Genomic DNA, 21,021 nt, shown 5'->3' on the forward strand with positions numbered 1-21,021 from the left:
TGAAAACACCCCAGGGCAGAAATGAGATGTAGGGCAAATTCACCCGTGGGGTAGCTCTCAATGGACTTTAACTGCAGATAAATTTAATTTGCAGAAGTGAAGAATATTTTATTTACTCTTTCTAAGTAGCATTTTAAATTGAAATATTCAAATAGACAATCAAGAGACTCTTAATGGGTTGCATTTATTGAAAGAGATTTTGATTTAAATTCCTCAGCCTTGGAGTCCCAGGCAACATTTCTTTTTCCCCAAGTGAATTCCCTGCTGAATTTCCCTGTTGCACTAACGTATGAAAATCTGAACGCACTGAATAAACATACACGATGACACAGCGCTGATATTCGGTTACGTGCAACCCACCCAGTGCTCTTGCTGGGAGATGCCTGGAAAAGCAGGATGCAGCAACCTTACGTGCTCTGGGGAGCCTGTGAAGACGGAGGGCTTCGTGTGCACCGCCGGTCTCCCAGAGATGGGCCCGAGTTGTAAGGGCCCCTCAGGTTGCCTGGGAGAAAAAACTACATTTTGGCAGCTGGAATAATATTAGGCAACGGATTTGAAACGCCGGGCCACACGGACTGCTGCTTGAGCTCTGCGTGCAGCACTGTTTCACTGCAGTCAATAAACATTTCGTAATAATTTCTGGCACGGGGCAGGGAGCCCATAAGGAACCCAGGTTCCACCCTCGGCTCCCTGCTCTGCTTTCTGCGTGCTGTGAAGGAGCAGTTTAGGTAAATGCAGCAGGGCTCCAGACTCTTTAGAGGAAAGTCGGGGCTGGCCACGGTTGCTGCAGGGAGGGCAGCGGGCAGCGCTTTGGCTGAAGCTCCCGCAGGATGCTGATGGCCAGGAGCTGCAGGGAAGCCAAGTGGCCACATGCCACCAGAGAAACCCCAACAGCAGGACCTGGGAAAACTCCTTCCGAAGGAGGGCATTTGGAGGACGCAGCTGGATCTCATTTCGCAGTCTCCAGCAGGACAGCAGGCTGGAGCCACCTCCCCACATCCTGCCCCTTGCAATTAAAATGGGGTGGACCTTACATCAGGTTAGGGTTTCTGGCGGTACCCGTGGTTGTGGCTGTTCCTCCTCTTCTTCTCAGCCATGGATAACGCAGCGCCAGGGTGTTTTCTCCACCCCTTATACCTTGGGGTATAAGGTATCCTTAAAGTCTCCTTCTATCAGGAACACCCCCCCCCAGCAGTACCGGTTGTGGCATTGTCCCAGCTCCGACAGACTTCTGGCTCTTCCGTCTCCGTGTCTTTCTCTCCCAGGGACTCTCCCAGGTTCACCCTGTTCTCATTTCCTCCTCCTTCTCCTGGTTTCTTCAGGCTGCACGTTCACCACCAGGCAAACCCCAGGAAGGAACCCAAGTCTAAGCCGAAGCCGCCCGCACAGAATCTGGCCCGTGGCCCTGCTCAGCACGGAGCCTACCACAGGTGCTCAGCATCCCAGGGGACAGCCTGCGTCCCAGGGCAGGGGCTGGAGAAAAGCCAGATAATGCATCGTAACCCTGGAGAATTCACTGCTTGGAGTAGTAAAAAAGAAACAGCACCATTACCAGGGCACAGAAACCTGCTAATATTCACGGTACTTGTAGTGAATTAATTAGCTATAGCGAATGCATTCATGGCCGGCTTACTACATCTGCCGAGAATATTTTCAGAGCAGACAACCAAAGTTTTTGCCCTTTCTGTGCTTTCTTTTCTATGTCCTCTTACGAAAGAGATCAAGTATATTGCTTTTACATGTCTACTTTGCTTTGCAAGCTTTACAATACAGATTTTGTTTGTATGTACAGTTATTTTTGAGACTGCTTCTGCATACATGTAGCACCTCGAAAAATGCACGCCCCAACTCACAGCCACCGCTTCTCTGTGCTGTGAACCACAGACAAACCAAACAAATGCCACCAGTCTTCAGCTAGAGCACCATCTACAGAAAATTTACATCTAACTGATCCTCAGCCACTATCCCACGTGCTGTCTGCCGTCAGGACAGTGGAATGAAAAAGTCGGCTTCTCTCCACCCTTGGCTGCTCAGCTCCATCTCAAGGTGAGGCACCAAGCTGGGTTTGCAGAGCGTGCCACGAAAGCAGAGAACCTCGGGGGGCATCCTGCACAAAAGCATTTCATCCGGATTTCCAACGTGGCAGGGGAATGCTTATATTTTGAGGGCATGAATAATTCAGCTTTCATGAATCCGCCCAACTTCATAAGAATTCCTGCTGATTTAAGGCTGGGAAACTGTCCTCCTTCCTAACTGCTGCTGCTCGAAGCCAGAAGGCACTGGGGCTAACACCTGCTGAACTGTACCATGGTTGCCCGGAGAGGGCTCTGGGTGAGTGCCATGAAACAACAGGCATGGAGACAATTCCCCCCTGGGCCTTCCTGCAGGGCTGAGCACGGCCTCCCTGCTTGTCCTGCTTTGCTGCCTGCTGCAGGCCCTGGGCGGGGAGAGGCTGATGCTGCCGAGGACTTCATCAGATGTCTGCCACTGCCATCTGCCGGAGCCTATTCCTTCTGCAAAATCATCCGCACGGCTTTCAGCTGCCAGACCAACGCCCCTCGCTCCAACAGCTGGCTGGAGGCGGTGGGGTGGTTGCCCACACCTTGGGCTCTGCAGCTCTGAACCGTCCCGAAGCAGAACCTAAGGACGCCGAGGTTTTAACCTGAGGCTGTGCAATGAACGCGCTGCCCACCTCCCTCCCCATCACCCGCTCGCGTGCCGTGGGGTACCTTCATCCCCACAGCTCTGCAACCGCCCGACCCCTGCCTCAGCCCCACCTCGGGTCTCCTCCTGAGAAAAGCATTTCGGAGTCGCCTGCAGGGGTCTTTTGCATTGCAAATCTGAGGAAAGATGTTTTTGCACAAAGCAAACTAAAAACAAAATGAGAGAGGAGAAGCAGGCAGGTGCTGGGCAGGAGGAGCAGGAAGGTTTGGTGCTGGGGCAGAGCCGCGTGAGAGATCCCATTGGGAAGCTGGAGAAGGCTGTGGGGGATTTTTAAGGGCCATTTCTGATCCTTAAATCAGGAGCAATGGGACTGTGCTGATGCCTTCTTCTGCCCGGGCTCACACCTCCTGCTGAAAATCTGGGTTCATTTTGGAGCTGTTGCGTGAGAGGAATCATGGACAAACAATGAAGTATGACAGCCACAGACCGAACGACAGGAACAGGCAAAATACTGGACTGTTGCTCTACTTGTTAGGGACAGAGAGGTGACATGGAAAAATTACATTATGCTCTAATTGATAGGCCAGAATGCAAAAACAGAAAGGAAAGGAACTCCTGCTGAACCAATAACCTTTATTCTGGCATTTCTGAACTTCCAGGCATGCGTCTTTGTTGCTTAGGTGTTGTCCACATCTGTTTTTTATGTAGGAGTTCAGACATACAAGCCAAGAGTCGTGCATACAAGAATGCTCTTTCCATCTACTTCTCATTTTCCCTTTTCTCAGCTCCTCCGTTGCCTCACTGTATGTAAGCCAGGGCACAGTCCATGAAATTAAACAGTAAGAATTAATGACTAACCTTTAGAAGAAAAAGATGATCGTTTATCTGTCAGACACTCAAGCCGTAGGGTTCACTGCTACAAAGGACAAATCTAACACAGTAGCTTGATACCAAAAACAGATGGGCTGTTGTGCTACCCGTTAGTTTCACTGCTAGTTCACAAAGCTAAGACCATCCATTTATTGCATGACTGTGGATCTGAATCCTTTTTTAGCAGAAATCATTCCTTCAAGAGGAATGAGTCACATACACGAAGACCCTGATGATAGTCAGCTAGCTAGTCAAGAAAGCGCAAGATTGAGCTCCCACTAAACTGTAAACTGACTCATCCTGTTGGGGAGATGTACCACAGCCCATCCAAAGTTTCTAATACTGGCATCGACTGTATAAAATAAGGGCTAAGGCTAGATTATCTTGACTTCTGGGCAGCAGCTGGTGATGCAAGAGTTGAACCTGAAGCCCGTATTGTTCACTATCTTCTTGGGCAACCTGGGTGATGTGACAGTGTGCTCTCAGCACGCAAGTTGTGGATGGTGCTAGATTGGAGGGACTGGCTGGCACACCAAACGGTGGAGCTCGAGTCCATAGGGACATGGAGATGCTTGAGGATGAAGCCAGTAGATACCTCCTGCAGTTGAGCAATGAGACGCATGAGCACTGCATCTGGGGTGGAACAACCCCATGTATCATAGAATCATAGAACCATAGAATCCTTAAGGTTGGAAAAGACCTCCAAGACCATCTGGTCCAACCATCACCCTACTACCGATGTCACCCACTAAACCATGTCCCTAAGCACCAGCAGCTGGGAAGTGACTGGCTGAAAAAAGCCAGGGTCACCGACAGTGTGCTACGGGAAGAGAAACACAGATCAAGGGACAATAGTATCACCATAGATTCGACACTGGGATGTTGCATCCGATTTTCTGACCTCTCCCAAGTTCAAAATGTAGGTGGAGAAACTGGAGAGGGGACAGCAAAGAGCTCTAAAGATGCTAAAGATGCTAAAAGCTCTAAAGATGACCTAGAGAGCAAGTTAGCATTGTTGGGGGCTCTAGTGCGGTCTTGGTTACTCCCCGTATCCCAGGAAAGAGCAGGAGGGACTGGACACCAAATCTTCTGCACAGGCAGTGAGCTGATAAGATAAATCCAGTTAATTCAACCAGGTTAACTGTGTACCTGCAACAGAGGAAAACGAAAATCTTTGCAGATTCTGCTCTATCACCAAAGGGGAAATTTCTCCTCAACCAAACGATGACAACCACTTGAACCTGGGCGCATGAGCAGCGCTTACCAGAAAATCACCAGAGGAGGATTTTTTTGCACCCTCTCGAGGTGGAGTGAAGATTTGATGATTACATTGAGGGCACTGCTGACACTCCTGCTCCTCAGGGCCCGTGAAGGAAGGGGCTAAGCAGAGGTCACAGGGATCTGGAGCTCTTGGGCAGATGGGGCCAATGTGGTCTCACATCATGACCTGCACACACAGCAGCTACAGAGCTCTGCCTGCAGTCCCGTTTGTTACGTGCTGTAGTAATGAGCAGCAAGGATGTGCTGCCTCTCCCTGCCACTTCTATTAAAAATATCTGATGAAGGAAAGAGGAACTCTGATTTGCATGAGAAGGGGTTGAAATAAATAAGCAATCATTTTGAAAAATGAGTGTACGCACATACAAGCACCCACGCATGTAGTTAAACCTCCCATCCAAGGAGAGATGAGCTTGATGCTGATTGTTTATGTTCATGCAGCAAAAATTCTACAGAATTATTCTTCTTGGATGAAAAAAAAAACCAACCACGTCAACTCACTTCATTTTAATGTCCATTTTATTGTAATCATCTTGCCATTCTCTGAGCTTTCAGCCTCTTGTTTTGGCATTATAAGCACCTGTGCTTGTAAACCCTAGGCAACATAAATAAAAAGAACACTTCATTACAATATTATCTACAGAAAAGGAAGTTGGTGCAAAATGTGATACTTGCAGCTTTTCAGTTCCCTTTCATCTATATACAAAGCAGTAATATATAAAGGCTACTCATCGAAAGTGCTCAGTCTATCCGGGTTCTTTATTATTATTCATATGTCACTGGTGCACAGAAAGGATGGGCTAAAGATAAGATGCTTGACTGGACTTTGGGAGAAACAGCCATATTTTCCACACATTTCCTGTGTGACTTTGAGCAAGGCATGATCCATCCTTTGATCTACTCACCTTCTGTAGTATACTACACATCCACAATGTCAAGCAGGGGCAATAACTCCTGTTCCACAAGAACTGTGTGAACAAGACCAAGCCTGATTTTACTTAAGTATGCAATGATAGGTGGCCAGAGCCACAAACATTGTGCACGTTGAACCTTAAACTTCCCTCTTTTTGCATACGGACTGTAGATCTTCAAGAAAGCACAACCCCACGTGGTAGGCTCTATAAATAAGTCAAAGAAAGGGAGATTGTTTCCAAAAAAGACAATAACTGCCAGAATCCATTATCTGCTGCATTTCTGTAGCTGCTGGTATCAAAGGAACAGGAGGGGTGGCGTTGCAGAATGAGATCGTAATCAGATACACAGCTCTGGGATGGGCTGGAGGAGGCCTGGAGGATCAAGTGACCCTGTTCGAGGAACGCAGTGCTCGGTACGGGTCTGCAGAACAAACGCTGACAGAAAGCTGACCTGAGCAACATTTGTAATTTTGAGACACAACGAGACGTTTTAGGGACTAACACCTTTTTAGTCTATGACAGGACAGGCCCCATCCAGAAACAATCTGGGCAAACTGAAAGAAAACAGCATATAATGTTTCTCTTGCCCCTATAACAAGAGGAAAAGGGTTGAGACTCAGGATAATGAGAAACTACAGTGACTGCAGTGTGTTAGAAGTGGGTTAGAATTTGAGAAGCCCTGGCGTCACAGTGGGCAGAGCTAGGTGGAAATAATTAAAGGCATTGCCAGGAATGGCTTAGGCTCACAGCCTGCTATAGGAATAATATTTCATTGTCAGTCTTCTGTTGCCTGTTGCCTTGAAATATAAGAGCTAAGATTTAGATCTGCTCAGGATGGACAGCTCTTATCAGGATGGAAAACTAAAAAACGTATTCCTTTGGAATCTGAATGTAATCTGTCAAGGGAGAGATGAAAATGGGGAAAATATGTGCTCAAAATGTTAAGGAAATGTGAGGAGTCATGGGTCTAGACCCTCTCAACTAAACATTTTGGTGACACTTGCATTCTGTTCATTCTCTCTCACAGGAGACTAATTCCTGAGCCTTGGAAACCACGGTGTTGGAATAAAGCAGGAGGGACAGGCAGCCATTCGCCAGGAGGACATTATCTCAGTTTGCATCCCTAGCAGTCGGAGCGACTTCCAGGAACAACTGGAGATGTAAAGTGACTCGCTGTAAGAAGCGGGGGTGGCACTTGAAGCGCACCAGGGGGAAATAAAGAATGACGCCGCTGAAAATGAACAGAACAATGTAGAGGAACTCAATCTGGGGTTGGTCAACGATGGGAGCTAACACCAGGTACACGGCTGCCATCAGCACAATTATGGGGATGATAATTGGGACCTGTGAAAACAAAACATCAGAGTAAAGACTCATGTAATCCTTGTGGGTCTGGACAACCCTGAAACTTGTGCAGAAGGCTTTTTAGCTGAAATTCTGCTGCAGCCTGAGGTATTATCCAGAAATCCCAATTAATCCAGGCATCCTGTTTCCCAGCCCACTCCATTCTAAGCTTGTTGCAGGGCTGCAAGAGCTACACCACCACCACATACCCTAACCCCTTGTCTTCCCTGACCTCCCAGAACTGAAGATGCAAACTGCTTTTTTAGTGCCAGGTCTGTTCTTGCTCCCCATACTACTCAGGTTTGCATCCCAAACCTGAGCTGTATACAAAGCCTTTTTTTTTTTTTACACAAAACGTTTTTTTTTGTGCTTTTTGCACAGCAATGAGCAAAAAATCACATAATTGAGTCTTAGCACCCTTGGGCAAAAAGTTTTTTTCATACATTCACAGACAGGTGGACAAGCAACCTCAGAGGCTATTTCTGTAAGTCTGGTCATAAAGCATCTAAATTTGAAGCCTTTCTCCCTCAAAGGCTAGTGAATTCACAAGACAAAATGATTTCACAAAGTGAAAAACTGAACATCCAAGCTGGGATTTTCCATTTTTTTACTTTTGTGCCTTTTGTCCAACCCAAACGCATTGAAATAAAACAAAGAAAATGTTGCTTGTGGTTAGCTGCAGGAGCATGGAGAAGACCTGTTTGTTGGCTTCACCTGCTAGTGGGATGCCCCACTCTCCTCCCTCAGTGTCCTAACACTTTGGGCAAATTGCTAGTTAATCTGTCTTCAAACCAAGGGAAATCTTCCTGCTTAGACATAAACCTGCAGCAGACATACAGATTCTGCAGAACATCAGCCATAAGTTGTCAGCTGAACTGGGACCTTCAGACCTGAGCTGCTTCCAGCTGAGGAAAGATCTAGGCCATGGAGCCAAAGGCTGCAGAAGACTTACATCCTCAGGGGACTGGCCTGGAGGGTGCTGGGAGTTTTATACAGCACACAAAACATTCCTGCAGAAACAGAACTTCATCTGCTTGAAGCCCATTCAGCCAACAGGTTGGGTGAACGTCCTCACCCCGCGTCCTAGTCGCAGGACAGAGCCACAGGAGCGAGTGACAGCAAGGCCTAATGGAGCACTGCTCTTTGTCATACTAAGCCCTGCAGGACACTCGCTATTGCTTCATGCAGCCTGGCAGTGTCAGCCTGTCATCTATCACCTAGAGGAACCCCACGAAAATGAGGGTGCTCATTCAGCTTGTCTCAGGGTAAAGCCACTGTCCCACCCTCACAGTTCCTTGAGCCTCCTGTTCCCGGGGCCTTTTCTGCAGAAGTATTTCCCTCAGTCACAAAGGAGGCCCTGCAACTCAACTCGCTCATGGCACCAGAGATAAAGCAGGTAACTCCTGATTTCCTTCCACTAAGCTGGTTTGTGGAGAGCAAACCTGTCCCCCGGCCATGACAAAGGACTTGGGGCATTCTGGCTGAGTTTTCTCTCTTCGGCCAGGCTCTCACACCTGGGCTACCCTCTGAGGAGTGTCACTGAGCTCTCCTAGTGTAACCAGGTGTTTGTGTTGCTGATCAGAATCATCCTAAATTTTTCTCTTAAATTTTGAAGGAAAGAAGAGGATATGGTAGATATATTTTCCACAGTGAGAGGGCGATGCGTTATTAGCTTACCAAGACGGAGAATTCAGACCTGACTTACGCCTGCACACTCACACTATCTCGCCCTGTGTAGACTTTTCTGAGACAAAATGTGAAATTAAAAAAGGAAGGGCAACCACATTAAATCCAAAGACAACTAACCCCAGTGCTCTTCCTTTCCTCATAATGCTGTCTCCTTCATTCGGACAATCAAGGAAAAGGGTTGGGGGGGGTTCACGTTATTACTTCACCTTATAAGATCTTGGCAGTTCTGGTTTCTTGATTTTTAAATACAGGAGGCCAGAAATAGTCATGCCATAGAAAAACCATGCTATAAAGCTGGAAAAAAAATGGGGTGAGATCATACAGCAATGTCAGTCTTGCCTTGCATATCCCAAGTGTCCATATCTCCAATTAAAAAGGAGAATATTGATATAAATGTAGTAGTTCTTGCATTCATTTCCTTTCCAGCACAAACAATGAGAACTTTAGAACGACCCGAATATTGCAGATTCATTTCAATATGAGGATGAATCACATCCAGTTAAGTCTGTAGTGACAGAAGCATTCATGCATTGCAAAGATGCTGGTTCTTAAGCTCTTTTCCCTGCTTCCCTCCCTGATATCGGTCAGAAAGCAGTAGCCCAGGTTGAAAAAAACAATAAACAAATAAGCTTCCAAAACAATGCCAAGAACCAGGGCCACAAGGGATGCAAACAGAAACGCTGCGCTTACCTGAAAAAGTTCACGATGCTGGTGAAGTTTCCTGACATTATCATTACCAAAGACATAGCGGATGTAAACAGCAGGGCAGGGGAGGGCGTGAGGCATCGCACATGAGCCATGGACAGAATGTCTGGCTGCAAGCCAAAGCACAACAGCGTGTGGTCATGTCACGTTCGCGCAGACACGTACCCATCCCCTCGGCAGCTGGGGGGAGTTCTGCCTGCAGCCAGACCCACTCTTAATCATCAAGTGAGCACCGTGATATAAAAGCCATTCGGCTCCAAGGAATGTAAACACGGACCCCCCTCAAGGCTATTTTTATCGTGTCTCGCTGATTTCCTATCAGATTGGCTTCAGTTCAGGCAAACACGATGAGGTTTTCAAACTACCAGCGTGACAGATGAAGGCTGAGTCAAACCGGGGCTTTCCTGATCATCACCAGGAAAGTGGCCTGGCCTTGTGCATGGCCCTGCTCTTCTGTCCCCTGTCACCTTGGTCTGGGACTTGTCCTGGGCTGACTGGAAAATGAGAAAACTATTCCCAATATATACATGCAGCCTACCATAAAGCAAACCAGGATTTGCTCCAGAACGTGGAGAGGATTACTAGCCTCTTTATTTCTTGCTTCATTGGGAAAGTTTAATGGAAAGGTTTCTTGTTTTATTTTAATTTTCAACCAAAATATCATCCAAGTACTTCTGCTAACGCTCAGAGAAATGGGGCAAGGGGGATGGTTAGTTGGTATGGTCACATTCATATCCACAATTTTGTGAACTGCCTGGCAGAAAGCTTGCCATGATGCAGCAGACACTGTCACCGGTGAGAGAAGCCACCACCCGAGTCATTTATATCTGTAAAAGATTCCCTCCTGTGCAAAGGAGTGCAGCTGATGCAGAGTGGTATCCTTTGCCCCTGGGCAGAAATGGAGGGCACAGCATGCCTCGAGGCAGCTCAGCTCAAGCTCTGACAGGGCGAAGCGGAGCCAAGATGCAGGTATAGTGCGGGGGACCTGGAGGCAGAGGCCTACATGTCTGCGGTGCCAGCAACCAGAGTGAGTGTGGGTGTGCACACGAGTGTGTGATCGATAGTGATGATCGAGGCAGGTTAGCTGGTGGGCAGGTGAAGTGGTTTGGGAGCCAGGGGTGTGCTGGCTACCAGAGGGACCGGGGAAGTCCCAGCCAGCTGCCACAGGGACTGGCAGGCCGCTGAAGTCTGCTCTTTTGTCTGGATTTGGCCCCACCTAATGAGACTAATTAAAAACCCCAGCTAAGGAAGATTCAAGGATCAGTGTCACCTTGCAATTGCTATGAAGCTTGAAGGACAGAGAGAGATATCCTTTGCTGTAATTGAACTGGACCACCCAGGGGAAGCCTGGAATACCCCTGGGACAAGCTGGTGAGCTCGGTATTACCTGGAGAGCAGTACCACAGTTGTTTGCTTCAAAGCTGTTCTTAAAATCCAAGCTAGATGTAAGCCATGTGTCTTTCCACAGAAGCTTTCTGAACTTATGTGACTGGAGAAGAAGGTCAGGAGTGAATGTATATGCTATACTACAAAAGGATGGGGCAGAATGTCTTTGAGCGATAAATAAACCACTGAAGAGCTATTGCTCTACCAGTTGAACGCACGTGGTGTTTTCCTTTCTGATTTAGTGTCACAAGAAGATAAGAGTTGCTCAAAGCAAACCAGACCCGCTTTTTTGGTCCTTACCATATGGCCTTCCCTTGCAGCAATGTAGCACACGCGGCCTCCGCTAAAGAACGTGCCGTTCGATGAGCCAAACGTAGACAGTGCCACCGACAGGGAGATGAACCATGCCCAGCTGCCCAGGACTTTGTCCCTGAGGTGGGAAACAATTCACATCATAACATCCAGCATATAGGTGTACTGGATACACATCCTAGAACCAGACAGGTTTCTTCTCTCCATTATTTTCACTGATTTTTTTTTTTTTCCCCTAAAGTCTTTCTAATGATTTAAAGCCTTCTCTCCATTCCCATAATATTTAGTTGTTTGCCTCATCCAGAAAAGGCAGCTTTGCTTCCTGCCTGGTGTATATACATCTAAATCTGTCTATATTGTGTACGAAGCTGTCACAACACACAAAATTCACTCTGTGTGTGTACACTTGCTGTGGTGTGAATCCTGAGGATAAATGCTTTTAGCGCCAACAATATTAGAATGGAAAATGCAGAAACACCATTACCACCAGAGCTGAAAAAATATCCCGCATTATAACCCCTTCCCCAACAGGCACAAGAATTTAACCCTTTAATCTCACATGCACTTATTTCTGTTCTGTGAACCAGGTTAGAACCAAAGCAATAGTTTGAATTTCAGAAGTTTGGTTTTAGAACATGCTCAGACATCTGCACTTTGCTTTCTTCAGAACAGAAGTAGCAGGGCTACAAATATTTCGAGGATATGTAATTTTCTCACCTAGAAGTGAAGCCTGTCTTTAGGAATGAACCAGCATGAAGAATATTAATTGAGTAATAAGTGCTGGTGGTTTGGGGTAATTATCACATACATGTACAAACACACAAACACAGTCTTCATCAAACTGGCAAAAATCCAAAGTTTGAAAGTGTTTATCTTTTTTCTATTTTTTTTTTTTTAGGACAGATTTCCATCTGAATTGTGTGACTTTAAGCCTTATGTAGCATTTTTTAGTATCACCAATCCCAAATGTTCAAAAATCAAGAGCTGGGCTTTCCAACATTATGGCAGCAGCTTATGTACCATAATAATTTCAAAAACGTAATATATAAATTTAATATCTGGGTTATGGGCCTTTGGGATTCAAGTTATTAAGCTACTTGTCATAGAGAACTAAAAATTTCCTTTTTTCAAAATGATGGAATCTGGGCTTCTCACATGATCACAAGACTCCATAACCTCAAGATCTCAGGGGAAAACAACTTATATCACAACATTTGTAATAAAATATTTAGCAATTGGGTATTTTGCACTTCTGAGATTAGTGTTCTGCTGCTTGGGCTCTCAAAATGAACTGCAGGGGCTCCCATGAACAACTTCATATAAGTGAACTGAGATCTGTTAAACCACTGGCACCAAAGACATGTTGGGGAGAGTTTTGTGAGCCCATTTTCTGCCTGCACTTATCACCTCTAAACAATGTTTCAATCTAGCAATTTCCTTACTACATGGAGAATAAATGCATTTAAATGTAAAGGGCCCTCCTCTGGCTTCTTTATGCTTCTCCTCTCCTTCCTTAATGGCCTGAATAGCTGCCCCTCTTGCTCATGAACCACAAATATTACACCCTCCTTAGCCAGTGGCTATCCACCTGTCCTCCAGGCTTCTGAGTGCCCAGCTTTCCAGTTGCTAGTTCAATGTTTCTTCCTGAATTGTGCTCTTGGGGTGAAAAGGTTAATCAGGCAGGAAAACGAGAGGTGTTAAAAAGGAGGAAGCTCACAAACAAGTTGTTAATCAGGAATGATGGGAAAGGAACTGCAGAGAAAGTTCATGACACTGCGGCTTAGTAAGGCTTTGTAACCTGTTCAAACAAAGCACTAGGCCTTTAAAAGCTCCTGCTTATAATGACATGAAAGGCTATTAGAGAACACAAGAGCTCGTTCAGATCTTCAAACTGGAGATCTTGCGAAATGCACAACTGCGGCAAAGCCACTGCTGACTTTTTAGGAAGAGGATGAGCAGCTACATAATCTCTGGATATGATGTGTCATCGTTTCTGCCAAATTCATTTATAGATATCATAGATTCTGTGTCTTTGGAAATATTTAGACTGAGTTTGGATATTCTGGTGGGAATATCAGATGGCTCAAAGTCACTGCTGCCTACATTTCTCATGACAGTCCTTTCCTTCTTATCCTAAAATCCTTGTTGCACACAGAGCCTATTCTACATCACTAAACACTTCAGGTTGATGGAAGGTGCAAACAGTTTCTAAGCAGATGGGGAAATTGAACCAACACACTCTGGTCTGGTCTAATTTCCAGGTGCTGAGTGGAGAGGATTAACCCAGTTGGCTTTTGTCTCTCTCCCAAACCAGTGCTGCTACTTCGGTGGGACAGCACATTGTTCTCTCCGCTGTTCTGGAAATGCTTAAAATGTGGGACATTTCCCAGTCCCCAGGCCTGGATATTCACTTGTACTGAGCTTACATGGCAAGGGTTTGTTAGCAGGGGGGCTGCAGGGGTGGCCTCTGTGAGCAGAGCCCAGCAGCTGCCCCATGCCAGATCAGAGCCAGATCCAGACAGCTCCAAAAGGGACCTGCTGCTGCCCAGAGCCAAGCCACCAGGGAGCAACGCTGGGTGAGCCTCTGGGAGAGCAGATTGAAGAAAGGAAAAAAACAAAACAAAAAAAACTGCTGTGCCACTGCAGCTGGGAGAGAGGAGTGAGAAAGTGTGAGAGACCCAGCCCTGCAGCCCCCAAGCTCAGTGCAGCAGGACGGCAGGAGGTGCTCCAGGCAGGCAGCAGCAGTTCCCCTGCGGCCTGTGGAGAGGCCCCTGGTGGAGCAGGCTGTCCCCCTGCAGCCCATGGGTCCCACATGGAGCAGATCTCCACGCTGCAGCCCGTGGAGGAGCCCCCGGTGGAGCAGGTGGATGTGGCCTGGAGGAGGCTGCGGCCCATGGAGAGCCCCCGCAGGAGCAGGCCCCGGGCCGGAGCTGCAGCCCGTGGAGAGGAGCCCACGCAGGAGCAGGGGGTCTGGGGGGAGCTGCCGCCCATGGGGGACCCGTGCTGGAGCAGTTTGCTCCTGGGGGATGGACCCCGTGATACGGAGCCATGTGGGAGCAGTTCTTGGAGAGCTGCTGCCTGTGGGCAGCCCCCGCAGGCTCAGTTCGGGAAGGACGGCATCCCGTGGGAAGGACCCCACGTGGAGCAGGGGCAGAGAGGGACCGCGAGGGAGCAGTGGAGATGAAGCGTCAGGGGCTGACCACAGCCCCCATTCTCTGTTCCCCTGCGCTGCTCAGGGGGAGGAGGGAGAAGGTGGTTTGGGGGGAAGGTTGTTTTAGTTTGCTTTCAGTTTCTCAGTGCTCTAGTCAGTTAGTAATAGACAATAAATGACATTAATCTCCCTATGCTGAGTATGTTTTGCCTGTGATAATAACTGGTTGGTGATCTCCCTGTCCTTATCTCAACCCATGAGCTTTTTCTTCACCATATTTTTTCTCCCTGTTCCTTTGAGGAGGGGAAGTGAGAGAGCAGTGTGGTGGAACTTGGCTGCCCATCAGGGTGAAACCACCATAATACCCTTACTGCATCCTCACTGTTTTGGGGGAGATGCTCCTGGTGTGCTCTTCACCCTTTCTTTACAGCCACTCTCCACAGGGAAAAGCATGGGCTGGAGGGGAGCCACAGTTTCCCAGTGTAAATGAGTGGGGATGGGGAGCAAGGGGTGCTCTGCAGAACATCACGTCTTGGCAGACCTCGGAGACCATGGGCCAGACGGAGCTGGTCAGCTTGGTCTTTGGTCAGGGAAGGCTACCTGCTGCTCTGAAAGTGACAGGGAGCCGCATGTCAGCATGCTTCCTTGTCTGCTTCCATTCCCACTGGGAACAGCACCTAAATCTCCTGAAACTCAGGGGGAAACCCATGTTTTGTTAGACTGCTTTGGCTGCTTTGTTACCAGAAGCAGAGCTCACCCCCAAGTGACAGCCACAGCTCCCGAGGTCAGCAGTTCAGATGGAGTCATGGCTGCAAAGTAACTCACGTTTACCATCAAGTACAGGCAGGTAACCAAGGGAATAGCAATCATCACAGCTCTGGGAAGGGTCACCTGGAAAAGGGGTGACAACAGTGTTAGAAGAAGCTTCTTGGTTGTTTTAATATCAATTTATTTGTTGTTGGCGTGTTATTGCTCTTGATGTGATACATCTTCCCTTGAACATCCCACTGAAGTGGGTCTTGCATCATATTTAACAACTCTAAGGGCTAAATCAAAGCTGGGCAGCACACAGAAGATTTGCTCTAGGAAGGAATTATGTTTTTCTTAATGATAGGATACTATCTTGGAACTCCACAGACCATTTTAAGGCTCACAAAAATCAGCAAACACTGCTTTATGCAGATGAAAGCACTGGAAAAGAGCACCTAGCAAGGTGATCACAAAGCAAATTTGGATGTCTAAAAACCTGAAATATCAATTTTTGCGTTCCCTATTCTCACTGTAGGACAAGATATGGCAATTCCTTATGCTGTGGCTTCCACCCTGCCAAGGTCTCAGTATCAGTGCACACAGTCCTTTGGGAGCGAGTGCCACGTGACTCTGGGATCTTTGCTGCCATTTAGATTAATATTCAACTGCATATTTTCATTTAATCTGTAATATCGTGTGCTCTGCCCAAGCACGGTCTATACCTGCTGCACTCACACAGCTCTTTCTAAAAGAGGGTCAACGCTGCTGTAGTGTCTGATCTGTGATCTCTGTGGCACAGAGAGGGCTGCTGTGAAATGTGAGTGAGCTACTTCAGTGCCTATACCACAGACAGAACAAAGCCCAAAAAGCAGATATTTGAAGACACAGGTTGTTCACAGACTTAGATTCCCTCTCCAGTGGGGCTTGACTTTCTCTAAATTTCCCCTCCAAGCAACAAGGAGTAAGAAGTGGTTTTTGAATGACATATTATAGATCAAATCTTTTTCGGAATACTTGGTGTTAAGAAACCTTTACGAATTTTAGCAGAAGAGAGGCTGCAGTGCTTTTTTTTGCATAAGTCTAGGTGTCCAGAGTGCTGTCCTCGGAACTCTAAGACAAAAGCTCATCCCCAAGATATTCAACTGACTATTAGCTTTTTTTTTTTTTCCCAGCTACTTAGGCAGTGCTTTCTTGTGGGTAGGATGTTAAATTGCTTAAAGACCCATTTTTACCGTCCCTGTAACCTTTCCAGCCACATCCATAGGTGTCCTGCCCCAGAACAACAACAACAAAAAACAGGAGGGAAGCTCAGCAGTCTTTCCTTGAGCTCTAATCCCTTGATTACCCCTCTTAACACGCTAATAGACAGCAACAAACACATTAGCAGCAGCACCAAGCAAGCAAAACCCAGCTCACTCACCTCAGGCTTCTTCAGTTCCTCGGTTACATAGTTCAGGTTGTTCCAGCCATCGTAGGACCAGAGTCCCTGATAAAACGCCACCCCGACCGTCCCGATCCCCGCGGTCGTGTTTTGAAAAGCATTCTGAAAACTCTGAGTTTGTCCCTTGGCCAGCAGCACCAGCCCGCCCACCACGATCACTAACAAAGCCAGGAGTTTGGCAGCTGTAAAAACGTTCATGATAGATGTCGCCAGCCTCACGTTGAGGCAGTTGATGATAGTTAAAACCAGGATGCAGGCGGCAGCTGCACATTTGACGACAACCTGCGGAGACGAGCAGCCCGGGTAGAAGGGCGCAACGGCGTACTCAGCAAAGCTCAGGCAGACAGCTGCCAAACCAGCTGGCCTCACCAGGATGACAGAAGTGTAGGCGAAAAGGAAAGCAGGAAAAGAACCGAAAATCCTCAGGATGTAAATATATTCGCCTCCAGACTCTTTAATTACGGTTCCAAGCTCAGCGTAAGACAAGGCCCCGAACGTGGCCAGGACACCGCACGCTGCCCAGATAAGCAGGCTGCTGGCAGGGCTCCCCATGTGATGTAGCACCCACTCGGGGGACATAAAGATCCCCGAGCCTATCATGGTGCCTGCAATTAACGACACCCCACTAATCAGGCCGACCTCTTGCTTCAGTCTCAGTTTCTCCCTTCCTTCACTCGGATCTGCGGGTGAATGAGGTGAATGTGTTGTCTTCCTTTTCCTCATTATGGACCTGTTGGGAGATGTTTCCTCAGAGAAAGTGTGGAATAAGACTGAGTCATTTGAATAAGAACTACCTCAGGCTTTTAGGGTTACGTTAATAATTACAAGAGTCACACAGAACACTGTCAAGAAATACAAACTCTCTTTCCCTGTTTTGCATTCTTTTACTACCCATCTTATCTCGCTAATTTATAATGGTTCAGATGCGGCCAAGTCTGATGATCTTTGGCTGTCGTTACAAGCAATGGGAATGGAGAGCATTCGGCACCACCTCAGGATCACACAGCACCTCACCGGACTGTGTCCCTGATTGCCTCTCCTTTAAGTTATCCTTCAAATGGCACCTGAAGCAAAATATAAGATAAGCGAAATCCTGTTGCAAATCTGTACTTTATTCTTTGTTTCAAAGTCAATGCTCAAGCACCTCCTTCAGTGCTGAATCATATTTTCATTCCCCACTATAACGTGACCCTAACAAGCCTGCCACCCAGCATGCTGTGGCTCTGCTCAACAAGGAACCTTTCCCGTGTCTTAATCAAAGACGCAGAAGTGTTCTGCTAGGAACAATCCAGACACTGCTTTCTTGCAGAGTAGCTGGGGCAGTTCTGGCTTTTCCAAATTTCAGAAGACACAGGGGAAGAGTGAAGAGGCAACAAATGAATTTTTATGGGCCCTTTTTGCCAGTGTCCATGAGGTATGCAGACTCTTACCAGACCATGATCATCAGAGGATTTTGTCGCTGCTCATCATATACACATTTCATTGCACGCTCAAGAGAAATGTCGAAGCACAACCGTTTGGCAATGCCACTGGCATCTTTTTACCTAACATAAGTTTTTTGACTTGGGGGAGAGTTCTGCTAGAAATCTGAAGACTGTTACAACACATGAGGATGTGTTTTGTGATCTATGTGCGAAGCATTGAGCAGAAGGGAACGTCCATATGGATTCCTTTGGACACGAAGTAAACTTTCCTGACTCCAACTGTAAAGAAGGAGACTTACTGTCCCTGGTGGTCTTGTTCAGACCGCTGTTGTGATAGATGCCAGAAAGAAGGGGCGAGACCTTCCTCAGCCTTTCATAGACACAGCAGACCTTGAATCTTTAAAACTATCTGTCCTCAACCATTCCAGCTAAAAATAGCATGTATATAAATAGAGAAGTATTTTTATTGTTTGTCTAAAATTTCCTTCTCTTCTAAATCATTTAGATTTCTCTTTCTCTGCTTTTATTTTCATGAAATAATCTTCTTAGCTTTGCAGTTTTCTACGGATAACTCTTGGACTCTTAACAAAACTCATGCACCCGTAAGAAAAACAAGGTATATGATTCATACGATTTCTCATGCTAAAGCAAATAAAGTAGAACAAATTTTAGCATCAGGCTTCAGGTTTTAATTTCTTCAAAGGTAAAAAAAAAAATCTCATTAAAAAGTAAGTTTTCACTATAAATCTTATTATCAGAAAAAGAAAATCATGAAAAAAGTTTATCTTTTTGCTAGATATTATTCCTAATACCAACTCACTAGTACTCACCAGGAAATGAATCCCATTTTGATAGTCATAATTTCAAAGTCACTTATAAAAATTCACAGCTGATCACGCTGTATCTTTAACAAAAATGAAAAGTTACTTTATCTGTATCAAGTAAGTTTTTTAAGTCTCTCCAGTAAAGATGTGAGTTCTGAGAATAAATGTATGCACCTTGTACTGCAAGGATGCAAATTAATGCATTTCAAGTTAATGGTTTGCAAAGTGCTGGAAAACTTGAAAGCAGGCACATTTGGCAGAATATTTTGTTTTACTGCTACTAAGTGAGAGTGCTTGTCTTGTTAGCTGGTTTAGCTATCTGTAGCATATTCTTTTTAAAATTAGGTTACAGTGAAATCCTTCAGAGGTCTAAAGGCCTGATTTTTTCTGCACAGTAGACACTCTACTTCTGCATGCATCTATACATATATTACGTATATTGATCTGATCTGAAAATGTATTCACAAAATATAGCTAAATCAATGCTGAAAGAAAACTTAATGTGACTACTGGTAGCTGAGCATCCTTCTGGTCAGGTTACAGAAATATTTCAATAACTGTTCTGTTTAAATGAAGGATCTTTTCTGAAGTGCAAATGTGAGGTTCTGTGAAGGAGCTGAGAGGAGCTTTTCAAACCTTTACAGTTCTTGCTTGTACAAATAAAGGATTTCTAATCTAATGCTGTAGAAACAGAATTTCTTCAAACTTGATCATGTCAAAAATTTCTGTAAGACCACTCAGATAACATGGATTAATTAATTGGTATGTCAATAGCCTCAGTCAGTTCCTAAAGGGAATCTATTTCTAATCCCAAGATCATTGTTACTCAGTTCTAACTGCTGCTACCTAAGGTAATAATGAATCTAATTAATCATGATAAGAACCTGAGGCTATTCCTGCTGAAGCTGAGACAGTCTGACTTCTCTGGATTTTTTTCCATTGACTTCGTTCATTTTTTGGCAGGTATCAGCAGCGTGGAGTAGCCATAAGATATTTTAGTCAAATGGATTGGCACAATTATCAATGCATTTGTCAAAGCCGGCTATATAAAAGTGCACCTCACCACTCCACTTCAAAAAAAAATAAATGTGTATGATCAGAAGTGAAAATAAAATACCGCTTTCCCCTTCTGGGGAGTAGCAAAACTTTGTTCTTCAAGCTGTTGTGCAATAAATCTGCTACCCAAGCAACTCTCACTTTTCATGTACCTTTGACATTGCGATGGGTGGTTGCCATCTACTGGTCTCTGAACAATAAAGCAGCTTTGTCCAGTAAAATATGGCTCACTCTACATTAGTTTTTTATATCTTGCATTACAGATTAAAAAGGAACCCTACAATAAATATTAGTTCTTAAAAATTAATGTAGCACAAATAGACAGCATACTGGATTCGTGGATGAAAATTCTCCACAATGTCATTAGGGCTATTTTTATCCCAGCAATAGCTACAAGGACTAGAGGAAGCTAATTTAAGGTAAAGGCCAATGTCAGTAGTAAGATCTAGACAAAACATGTGGGCAAATATTTCGCAATATTTAATTTTAGGCCCCAGGAGTGGTATTTGGAACACAGCTATAGGTTTGGCTTCCCTGTACTGTGCTTGGGAAAGAGTTATAAATCTCAGAATGGGAAGTAAAAATAACCCACAGTCTGAGGATGGAGTGGCCAAAGCCATAGCCTGTAACTTCCTTCTGAGGCAGGCACCTTTATACCCACCAAAAAAAAAATAATTTTTAAAAAAGTGCAGGGATCAAGATTTTCTTCTTTAGAAAACAAACAAGCAAACAAACAAACAAATAAACAAAACAAGTTGTGTGAGATGAGCTAACAGTTAGAGAACTCATCCAGGACATCAGATGTGGGTCCGATGGCCTTCTCTACCTGAGAACACGGGAAGCCCTGAATCCAAGAAGGATACCCTCACCTCCAAAATGCAGGCTTCGAGCTGTATTTGCGGGCAGATCTTGGTATCTGTACTTGCAATATAACTAGAGATGCCTGCTTGGAAAGAGGGAGGGAGTAAAGGCTAGGAAAGTGGAGCTCTGAAATAGGTCTTGCGCCCAGAAGAAAAAATGGGGGCAGAAGGAAAACATGTCCCAGGTGCCCTGCATGAAAATAGCAGAAGGAAAAGAGGACTCATTTAGAGATGTCTGCCTGGAGAAGGGGTGCCCTAGAGTGTTGGACTCTGATCCCCTGCCTCCCCACTGCCTCCTGGAGCTGAGACCCTAGCCAGCCTCACCCCACTGGAGTTGGTCTGGACTCACCAGG

At 45.9% G+C, this 21,021-nt stretch overlaps 1 protein-coding gene across 1 annotated transcript; it reads right to left on the reverse strand.

Moving 5' to 3' along the window:
* Window positions 1-6,836: 6,836 nt before the first annotated feature.
* LOC118254690 (b(0,+)-type amino acid transporter 1-like) lies at window positions 6,837-19,969 on the reverse strand. The gene is given in 8 exon segments (XM_050709463.1): window positions 6,837-7,070; window positions 8,966-9,053; window positions 9,450-9,574; window positions 11,151-11,280; window positions 15,071-15,204; window positions 16,484-17,234; window positions 18,228-18,337; window positions 19,961-19,969. Coding segments are annotated over 8 exon segments (1,581 nt in total).
* Between the last annotated feature and the right edge of the window lie 1,052 nt (window positions 19,970-21,021).

The sequence above is a fragment of the Cygnus atratus genome, chromosome 3, assembly GCF_013377495.2.
Source record: "Cygnus atratus isolate AKBS03 ecotype Queensland, Australia chromosome 3, CAtr_DNAZoo_HiC_assembly, whole genome shotgun sequence".
NCBI classification, from domain to species: domain Eukaryota; kingdom Metazoa; phylum Chordata; class Aves; order Anseriformes; family Anatidae; genus Cygnus; species Cygnus atratus.